At 57.1% G+C, this 10,511-nt stretch overlaps 1 protein-coding gene across 5 annotated transcripts in view; it reads right to left on the bottom strand.

Annotated features, from left to right (window-relative positions):
- Positions 1 to 309: 309 nt before the first annotated feature.
- HIVEP3 (HIVEP zinc finger 3) overlaps positions 310 to 10,511 on the bottom strand; it is a 474,303-nt gene continuing 464,101 nt past the window's right edge. For 4 of the 5 annotated variants that reach the window (XM_073902800.1, XM_025856323.2, XM_025856324.2 and 1 more), the window contains 2 exons: positions 6,242 to 7,155; positions 310 to 5,161 (listed from right to left, as the gene is read on the bottom strand). In XM_073902800.1, the coding sequence (XP_073758901.1) occupies positions 4,349 to 5,161; positions 6,242 to 7,155 (1,727 nt within the window). In that variant the 3' untranslated portion in view covers positions 310 to 4,348. The remainder of the gene's footprint in view (positions 5,162 to 6,241; positions 7,156 to 10,511) is intronic. The other variant, XM_025856325.2, reaches the window with a different exon arrangement.

The raw sequence follows: 10,511 nt of genomic DNA, 5'->3' as shown, positions 1-10,511 counted from the left end.
ACCCTGCCGACACCCAGACTTCAGACTTCTGGTCTCCAGAACTCTGAGAGAATAGATTTCTGTTGTTTTTAGCCATGGCAGCCCCAGGAAACATAGATCCCAGACCACAATGGTGCTGTACTTGGTGCTTCTCACCAGGCCTGGAAGCCAGGGGCCACACGAGGCCCAGGCTGTGTGTCTGGGGCCTGCTCACGTGCCTCCTCTGGGCCTGATGGCTCTGTAGTAAAGCAGCACTCCGGACTCCAAGCATCCCTCCAACTCTGACATTCTACAACCCTCCAGAAAAACCATGAGCCAGGCGAGCAGGGCTATGTTGGGATTTTCAAATTTATTCCAACGTGCTGTGTGTTTTTTTTTAAAAAATATCCTCAGGCTGAACACTCAGCCGGAGCTGTAATAAAGGCAATTATTATACTTGTAAAAACCTCTCATTCACAGTACAGATGTAATTTACAACAAAGGTCACACACATCAATACTGAGCATTTTTTTCCTTTTGTACATCAGACTCTGTGCTTTAGACCTGCATGGATTTTTTGTTGAGTTTTTTTTTTTCTTTTGCACTGATATATACCATACCGACATTGCAAGATGCAAGTGTAGAAACTGGAGTTTAAATAAAATCACAGGCAAAATTACCCCATCCCAATGTGGCTGCTGTACATATCTACAGGACAATTTTTGGAATGTATTGCCATTTAAGAACATAGAAACTCTCTACAGACCAGTTCACATACGGAATACATACACCTTTTAGAAAAAAAAGGCAAATATTTATCTTACAGAGCACATGTATCTTACATTTGCCTACACGTTTCTTTTTTCTGTTTCTTTTTCTCTTCTTTTTTTTTTTCTTTAAACACTAGGTTTAGTAAAGTGATCATAAGTGCCGAAGCGGTTTTCTAATGGAAAGCAGACTGGAGCCACAACACGGAAGCAGAATTTGGGGGACAGGCCTCCGGGAGCTTTCTCCCCCTGCTCAATGCTGCAGATCTGTCTCCGAGGCAGGACTTTTGCTTTAAAGGAGGATTTTTCTGGAGAAAGGACTGGAGAGCAGTTCAGCTCAGATATATTGCTGGTTCCTATTCAGAAGTGCAGGGTGAGAATGGAAAGGGGCTCCAGGGATCCGGAAACTAATTCTTTCAGACTTTTTCCCACAGAGGGAGGCAGAGGGACTTCTGGGTCTGGAAGTTGGAGGTGATGGAAGAGGGAGAGTGGGCAGTTTGCTGTTGTCAGCATCCTGGAGGGTCTCTGTGGCTGGACCAGAGTGCAAGCCATGGGCGGGGGGGCCGGGGGGTGGGCCTGGGGAACAGTGCCTCGGAGAGGAACGGGGTTAGTACCCAGAATGGCCCTCAGCTTGCTGAGGGTGGAGGGCATCCTGGAGGGTAGGCCTGGGGGCTAAGTGTCTTGGAATTCCCAACAGAGGACGAGGGCTGGCTCTGAGACCTCTGCAGTTTGGTTCCAGCCACAGTGCCAACAGCCAAGGACCAGAGCGAGCCTGGACTGAGGCATGGCTGGCTGGCACATTTCGACAGAGCACCAACAGGTGTCTATGGCAACAAATCAACACTGCTCTTGGTACAGTCCCCCCTAACAGGGACAGGAGCGTCACACGCAAACTGCAGATGTGGAAGTGGTTGGGAGTGGGGCAGGGGGTGCCGGGGAGGGCATGGAGTGAGCGTCCCTTTCCAAATTATGGAGGTGTGTGTGTGCTGGGGCCTCTGTGCTCGGGGGAGCAGGGGTAGAGTCTAGCAGGAGGGGTTAGCACTGTGCCCAGTGATATCTGTCTCAAGCTGGTGGCACTGATTCCATCCCTCTGGGGATCGGTGTGGGGCAGCAGCCCTTAAGCCAGATTCTGTTTGTGCATTGTGTCCCTGTCATTGAGAAACGGATCTCTGGTGACTCCCGGTCCCTGTCCCCTCTGCCTGTGCCTGTGGGCCTGGAGTGGCTGTGAGGATTCTCCCCTGGTGGCCACATTGTCCATGACTGGGTCTCCCAGGAAGGAAGCCTCAGTTGGCAGGCTGTCCCAGAACAGGGGAATGACGCCTCGGAGAGCAGGAGTGCATGACTAGGAGGAGAGGCCTGGCCACGCCCAGGGTCAGGGGCTCCGCGCAGCTAGCAGAAACCCCCGTCTGCTACTTTGTAGGTCTGGGCTGGAAGATCTTGCCCAGGAAGGTTTCAAACCTGGGCTGAAGCAATGCCCTTTATCCAGCTCCCAGACCCCAGGGCTAGAAGTGTCCGCTGGTAGGGCTGAGAGGTGAGGGTGAGGGAAGTCTGGGCTGTAACCGGGGCCGGACACCTTTCCACTTCCTGTGAGGCCGAAACAGCGCCAATATAGTCAAGGCTGGGCTTGCTGGCCTTCTCCCCGGGTGGGCGGGAGCCCCAGACTCTGGGCCAGGCAGCTGAGAACTGCCAGCTAACCTCACCCCCAGCACCCTGGAGCCCAGCAGACCCCCAGGGAGGCCCTTCCCTATTGTCCAGTTTGTGTCTTACAGAACCTGGGGCTGGCCTGTCTACTCAGCAGAGGCCAGGGAGGGAAAGGCCCTGAACTGGCAGAGGAGGGGATTAGGGCCTCAACCGGTGTCCTGTCTACACAACTTCAACAACTCAGGAGGCCCCAGGCACAGGATTCACATGGCCTGGCTGAAGACTTGGGACTGGTCAGGGAATTCCGGGCTCTGTAAGGCGGCTTCAGCACCTAGCCCGGGGGGGCCAGGACCATGATCCCTGTGCTTTCTCCCTCTTTGTAGAAACAAAAGAAAAGTTCTGGAAGGTTCGGAGAAAACCTGCCTCTCCCAGGGTAGGGTAAACACGAGTTCTATATTTCACATTGGGATTTTAATTTCTGGTCATATTATTTTTCTTACAAAGCAGGTTTTTACCCCAGGAAATATAGGGTAGGTTCTTGAGGGAGGAGATGGGAATGAGGGAGGAGACACTGGCTAGGACTGATTGCTCTGGAGAAGAATTCCGTTCACTTAGGACAATACTTCTAGGTCAAGAGAATCTGAGGAGGCTGGGAGAATTACCAAATACCATCGTGTGTGTGTGTGTGTGTGTGTGTGTGTGTAATTTTTAAAGAGATTTAAGCCAACAAACAGGCCTGGGCAGTTCCCACCAGTCATGGTTTTGGGTATTTCCTGGGGGTAGTGGAGACCTGACAGTGTGTAGGGTGGGGATGAGGGGAGGAATCCAGTCCAGCTGAAAAGAAGTCCAGAAACGGGTCCCTATAAACTTCCAGTTCTGAGCACTAGAAAAGCCCAGCCATGGAAGAAATAGGGCCCTTTGAACACTAGGGACCAAACATGCAACAAAACCCAAGCCCCAGCCTCAGAAATAGCAAGGCAATGCACCTTGGATCTTGACCCCTAGGGGTTGGGCCCTGTCACTTCGGCCTTGTGGGTAGTTTCTAGAACAAGGGAGGCAGCCTGTAGCTGGGGCCCTGAAGCAAGGCCTCAGTTAGGTGCCTTGGGAACCAGGAGATGAACAGTCAGGGCTCCTTTCGCAGCTTAGGGGCTAGGGGTGGGGGGTGGAGGGGAAGGGTTGAGGGTGGAGGACTGGGGGAATTTGTCAGGATGCCAGGATGGGTCCACAACTCAGGCCACCTGGGTATCAGGGAGCTCTGGGGGAAACCAGCAAGCTCCTACCTCCTATCTGCTCCTCTTATTTGTGTTGAAATCCTAAGAAAGGTAACATTTTCTTTTCCTTAGGAAAAAGAAAGCTGGGGTTTTCTGGGCCTGCCTGTGGAGGCTGAGTGGGGTCGCCGCTGCCTGTGGCCTCCTGCCATGGGCCACTGGCCCTTCTGCTGGCAGTGAGCGTGGCCACTAGCTGGGGTGGAATGGGGTGGAATGAAGCAGCAATAAATAGGAACCATACACATCTGTACATAGGAGTGCTTGCTTTTACATTTAATTATATATTTTTTAAAGTTTCTTTTTTTTCTCCTTCAGTGCATCCCCCTTTCCCTCAGCAAATGGCTACCTCTTGCCGGCCTTGGGGGGGGGGTGGCTGCAGACCACAGTGGCCCAGGCTGAGGCCCCACCTACACCCTTTCTCAAAAAAGCACAAAATATTCACAGCCTCAAACTCCTCATGGTTTTTTTTTTTTTTTTTTTTTATGTGTGCGTGTGTTTTGTTTGTTTCTTTTCAAGCAACAAAAGGTATATAGAAAAAGGCACAGGTAACTGCATACGTGGGAAGATAGAACAGTTGGGGGCTGAGCAGAAGCTGCTTGGACAGATGGACAGATGGGAGAGGGGGCCCATGAGAGCGAGATGATTCGAGGAAGCTGGCTGGAAACGTCTGTTGCTGAACACCGGAAGCCAGATGCTGAAGCAGTCGGAGAGAGGCTAAGTGCTTGGGGGGCCCCTGTCCTTGGGCTGGTGTGGAAGTGCCCCAGGCCCCCCACTTCCTGAGGGCTCGGGAGAGCCCTGACTGGTCCTGGGTTCCCCAGAGAGGTTCCTCCTCCGGGCTGGGAAGCGAGCGGAGGCCTCTGCCAGGCAGCCTATGGAACTGCTGCGGTCCAGGGGCGAGGCGGTGGAGGCCACGGGGTTGGCCAACGTGTGTGGTGACTCCAAGCGGGGGCTCCAGGACTCTGGCCTGTGGCCTTGGGGTAGCCGGGGCGAGGCCTCGTGCGGGGTGCAGGGGCTGTGGGTGGGCATGGGCTCTGCGGGCACCTCAGCCACTCGGGGCTCCCAGTCAGGAGGTCTGCCCAGGCCCCCACTCGTCCTCTCCCCCTCCTTGGGGTAGTCCCTGCCCTCCAGCTCTGACGACAGTGTGAATTTGGATACCTTAGCCACAGGGGACACGGAGGCTGATGAGCTCTCAGTGGGACTCCAGCGGCCTCGCTCCTGGGCCTCCCGGGCCCCTGTCAGATCACTGCCACCTCCTGAGAAGCCACTGACCCAGGCGGCGGTGGGCCCCGGCAGCAGGGTGGGGTGGGCCCCCGGCCGGGCCTGCACCATCTGGATCCCGCCAATGGGAATCAGGGGGCACGGGGCACGGCTCAAGTGCTGGGAGTGCAGAGGGAGGTGGCTGAAGATGTTCTCCTCTGTCCGGGCTGGGGTGTGGCCGTGGAAGTCATGGGGGGCCAAGAAGGGTCGGGAGGAGGGAGGATGAGCAGGGCCAGGTGAGCAGGAGGGACTCCGGGATGCGGCCTTCTGCTGGGGTCAGAAAATAAGACAGGGTAAGGCAAGCGCTGCGTGCTGGCACATGGAGACCCCAAGGCCTAAAGCTGAGGGGTCAGGGGGCTCGCCGGAGACCACACAGGAGTCCTGGCTGAGCTGGGGCGGGAGCTGAGCTCCGACTCCCTGCCCGTGGTGCTTCCCTGTGCTGGTGCGCTCTCTGAGGTGGGCTGTCCCCAGCCCCGCGGTGACCATGAGCACACGAGGTCCCACGGTCTTCGTGCTTCCGGCCAGCGCACCTGACCGCCACGCGCCTGACCCTCTATCTTGGTTCTGCTGCCTCTCCTGTTCCTAGAGTGGTCTTGACCCAACTCTACCCTTGGATATGAGGTCCCACTCTAGGTTCTTTACCTTCTCCCACCCCATCAGGAATTGTAGTATGACCCCAAAATTAAAGACCAAGGAAAGATTCGCAGCCCGTGTTCCTCCAGGAGCTTGAGCCTCTGATGGTGTCGATGCTGCTGGTAGTGAAGGGTGGCGTTGGGTTATGACAATATGGCGACAGAAAAGGCACTGGGAGGTAAAGGTAAGCTGACAGTGATGGTGTTGCATGGTAGTGGCAGTGATAGGATGGTACTGGGCTGCCAACGTGGCAACGCTGATAGAGCTGACCCGGCGGTGGCCAGGGCTTGTTAGTGTAGTGAAGGTGGAGATGGCGTTGGGGACGGGGACAGTGATGGTGCTGATGGTTTGGCAGGGATGGCGTTGGTTGTGGTGTCTCTGAGGCTGCTGGTGACAGGGCTGTCGGAGATGTGGGGTTGGGGGGCTGGGAGGGGAATGGCACCAGCATTTTTCCGCCTGCATCCAAGGCCAGCCCCAGAGCCCACACTCTGCTGCTTCTGAGGCCACCCTGGCTGACTTCGGGGGCCCGGGCATGGTGCCTGCCCCAGGAGGAGCCCCCCAAACCTCTGCTATGTTGTTAGCAATCACCGAGCTGGCAGGGCTGTGTAGCTATGGGTCTGATGCCTCAGGGAGGAGTGCAGGAGTGCACTGAGTGCCCCCCCCCGCCCCTCCCGGATCAGGGACGAGCAGCCCGGCCGCTCAGGGGCAGGAACTCACCCACGTGGAGGCGCAGGTCTCGGGGCTTCTGCCAAGAAGCTTGTGAGGTAGAGGCGCGGGCAGGTAGAGAGCCCGCGGGGCCAGCCCCGAGCCCGGGCCGCGTTCGCCTGCTGAGGGGCTGCCTGGCCCAGCCCAGGCCCACTTTCCTGGCAGCGTTGACCGTGGCGGTGAGTCGGCCTGGCCCGGGGACCGTCTCCTGGTGGGTGAGTGTCTGGGGGGGCCCGGGTCTGGGGCTCCCTTGCGTTCGGGGGGCGGATGCGCTCGAGAGGGCAGTTCTCTTCCTGGGGGGTGGGGGGTGAGAGGAGATAGCTCGAGTCGTGGAGACCCACAAGGGAGAGGGCCCGTCTGGGGGCCAGGCGGGCTGGGGGTGGAGGCCTGTGGCTCTCGGGCCGGTGAGTGTCGCTGGGGAGACGAGTCGCTTTTGCTTAGTGAGTGTTTGTGGGTCAGTTGTGGGCGGCTGCCTGCTTCTTTGCTTGGGGACCATGGCCTCCTTGGGGACACAGCCTTGGAGCTCAGGGCTGAGCCTGTGTCCTTCTCCATGGGGCCCAAAGGAGCCGGTCCCAGCCGGGGGAGGCACAGGGCGCTTTGGCTGGACATGGAGCAGCTGCCGGCTGCCAAGCGCTCGGCTTCCGACCCCGAGCTGCCCCGCGTGGCCTGGCCGCCCGGGGTGGCATCTGGGGGCTGAGGGCCCGGACCGGGGGGGGAGTCTGCCGGCAGCAGGGCCGGCGGGCCAGGTGGGGGTGCGTCTGAGGCTGGTCCCGGGGGCTCGTCCTGGCTCTCCTCTCCGTCGTCATCCTCGTCTTCGTCCGGGTCCGAGTCCGAGTCCGAGTCCTCCAGGTCTGAAAACTGGTGCTCCGCCACGGCCTCCGAGCCCTCCCGCCCTTCTGAGTCCGGGAACGGGTCATCACTGGGTCCTGAGGGGTGGACAAAGGAGACCCCGGGGTCACAGCCATCCCCACACGCCGCCCTCTGTGCCTGGGTCCCTGTTTGCAAGCCGGGCCTGATCGTTGTGGTCATGGCTCGAGCTTGTGGAGAGAATGGGGGCCACCACAGCTATGGGAACACTTCATCAGGAGTCCCAGTGAACACCAGTTACCTTGTCATCCACCCTGTGCCAGGTTCCTTCTAAGACCTTCACGCGTGTTAATTTATCTAGTCCTCAAATGATCTCGGGAGGTCGGCATTGTTGTTATCTTCGTGTTACAGATGAGGGAACCAAGGTAAGCAAGATTAAGTAGCTCGCTCAAATAAGATAAGTCCTAGGGCTGGGACTGAACCCTAGCAAAGGAGACAAGCTTTTTGTTAGTTTGCCTCTTCACTAGGATGTCAGTGCTGGCTCCCCGCTGAGCCTGTGAAGTCACCTTGCTGTGCTGTCATCTCCCCCTCTGTCAAATGAATGTGACTGTCTCACCTCCCTCACCGGCTTGGCCAGAGGAGTAAACACAAACCTGGCACAGAGAAATGGCTCAAATAATTACGACCCCGCAATACGTTCATGAAGAAATCTATCATCCTGGGACCCAGCAGCCAGGCTGGCCGGCCCAGCAGCTCCGGCCGTGCTCAGTCTAAACACACATCTGCCACCATGGCCAGGCTGCTGCTGGCTGGCCCAGTAGCATCGGGCAGGTGGCAGGTGCTGGCCTCTGGGGCGTGGGGGTGGGGGGGCGGTGGCTAAGCTGGCCTCAGACGGCAGAGCATAGTCCCATCCCTGCTGCTCTTGTCCAAAGGACCTGTTGCACTTGCAGAATTCCTGCCACCCCCAGCCAGGAGGGAATGGAGCTCTGGAATACCTCCTGGTCTGGCTGCTGGTAGGGCAGCCCCAACCAGCTGGGTCACTTCGAACATGACACCAGTCTAATGTGGGCATCTCTGAGATGGGCAGCAGTCAGGACTCGGGAGAGAGCTCTGCTAACATCTGGTCCACCTGTCAGGCTCCTGAGGGTTTGGGTCCTGCCAGTTCCTCTCCGGGCATATCGCCAGCCCCACCGCTTCACTTGGACACACCAGCACCCATTCCACCACTGACCAAGAAAGCTGGACACACATGCTCACTCGGAGCACGGCTGCAGCCGGGCTTCCAAACTCCACCATGCCCAGCGGCCCTGGGACTGGAAAGCCTAGCGTTCATGCTTCTGAATAGCTCAGCATGCAGCGGTTAAGATGCCTGAAGTGGATGACAGTGGGTCAAAAACCATGGGGTGAAACTGGGGTTGGCAGGTGAAGGGCAGGCCAAGGGACCAAAGGCAGGGTCTCCTGGCAGCCAGGAGCAGAGAGAAGGCAGGAGGGATGTGGATGGGGGGAGGAGGGTATGCAAAACACATAGTTGCAGTGCCCCAGGCCCTGCCTCAGACCTATTTCAGACCCAGCAGTTAGCCTAGCCTCACCCCTCATTTACATATGGGGAAATCCAGGCCCAGAGGGGGCAAGGCCTTCCTCCCCAAGATCAGCCAAGGAATAGTGGCTGAGTCAGGACTAAGGTTTACAACCCTTGCATTATTATACTGCCAGTATAAAAATGATGTTTATGCACCGAGAAGCAGGAAATTGTCTGGGTTTGGATCCCAGCTTTACCCTTCCTTGCTGTGTGATGCTGTATAATTGACTTTATGTTCAGTTTCCTCATCTATAAAATGGGGGTAAGAGCAATAAAAGTCACCTCATGAAGCTGGTGGGAGGATCGTGAGGGTCTGACACATAGTAAGTACCCAATAAAACTTAGCAGGTATCTCAAGTACCCCCATACCCCAAGCAGATTATCAGCATTGCAAACATCTCACGGTTGACGGTCAGAGCAGTAATTCTACTAGTGAGGGAGAGTCAAGACCAGTATCCCCTTGATATCCAGCAGGGAGGGCTCCTAAACAGCCTCTTTACCAATGAGGATGTGGAGGCCCAGAGTGGCCTGCCCTAGGCACCCAAAGGAGGAATGATGGAAGCCAAGGGTCCCCTGCCCAGAACACGGTTCTCCAGGCCCCATGCACCTGGGCTCCTGCAGGGCTGTATAGGATGCCCTTGCCAGGGGGGCCCATCCCCAGCACCCCCCATGGCGCTACCAGTCCACTGCTGGGATCACCGGCAAGGCTCCATCCACAAAGCCCAGCCAGCTCCAGGCCTGGGACCAAGGAGGAGATGCAGAACGAAGCCTGTGAGGGCGCTGAGGGGGCCTGGCCACACGGTGGCGCTGGTGCCCAACCTCCTCACTGTCAGGGGCGGGGCTGCGGCGGGGACCTGGTCACAGGGAGGCAGTGGTTTCCAGGCTGTGCTCCCCAGAGCCACTTGGTGTCTAGCAGACAGGCTCCTCCCCGAACCTTCCTCATCATCATGGAGAGTGGCAACTCCGTCCTTCCACTTTCTTAAGCCATAAACTTCGGACTCATCCTTGGCTCCTTTTTTCTCTTTTTTCTCATGCCACCACCAGTAGTCCCCCTTTGTGGTAGCAAAACCTGTCGGCTCCACATGCTGAATGTTTCCAGAACCCTACCACTTCTCCCCACCTCCACCCAGTCCAAGCCAACGTGTGCTCGGCCTGATGACTGCCTCCAGCCGCACCCCTTCTTGACCATCCTCTGCACACAGAGTCACTGAAAGTTGGGGGGACATTGCTGCACTGCCAAGCCCGTCCCTTGACCTTCATGGCCTTGTTCTCTGAGTTCATCTCCCCCCACTTGGGTCCTCGGGGGCTCTGGACCTTCTGTTCCCTCTGCAGGGAGAGCCCTTCCCCAGACCCCCGGCCCCACCCCTGCCAGCTTCCTCACCCCTCCCTTCATGTTCTCTGCTCACACCTACCAGAGTGAACCCTCCCCACATCTCCCAGCCCCTCACTCACATTTTTGCTTCCTACTCATTGACCCTGCCCTATTCCGCATTTGTCCACTGCCCTGCTCCCTTCGAGAATGTAAGCTTCCAGAATAAAACATAGTTCTATTCACTGTGGGATCTCCAGCAGCCCGAACAGAGCCTGGGACAGGCTCAGTAATTATTTCTAGAACAAATATGCACTGATTTTATCCTCAGACAAGGTGGGTATGGTTATCCTTTTTTGCCTCATTGGGAAAACGAGATTGGGAGAGGGGCAGGGACCAGCCCTGGGTCCCCAGGGGACCCTCCGTGAGGTACAAGTTGCAACCTCTTGACTCTCACCCAGGGCGGGCTCTGCACTCGGGCTCTGGCTCCCCCAGTCCAGCCCACCAGGCACTGGGATGGTGTGCAGCCAGCATTTTGTGTGACCTTGAGCAGCCGCCTTTACCTGTCTGAGCTTTGCTTTCCTCAA

Source organism: Callorhinus ursinus, unplaced genomic scaffold (genome assembly GCF_003265705.2).
Source record: "Callorhinus ursinus isolate GAN/ISIS: 27379988/994484 unplaced genomic scaffold, GSC_fseal_2.0 scaffold18, whole genome shotgun sequence".
In the NCBI taxonomy this organism is placed as follows: Eukaryota; Metazoa; Chordata; class Mammalia; order Carnivora; family Otariidae; genus Callorhinus; species Callorhinus ursinus.
This window is presented reverse-complemented; position numbering and strand designations above follow the sequence as displayed.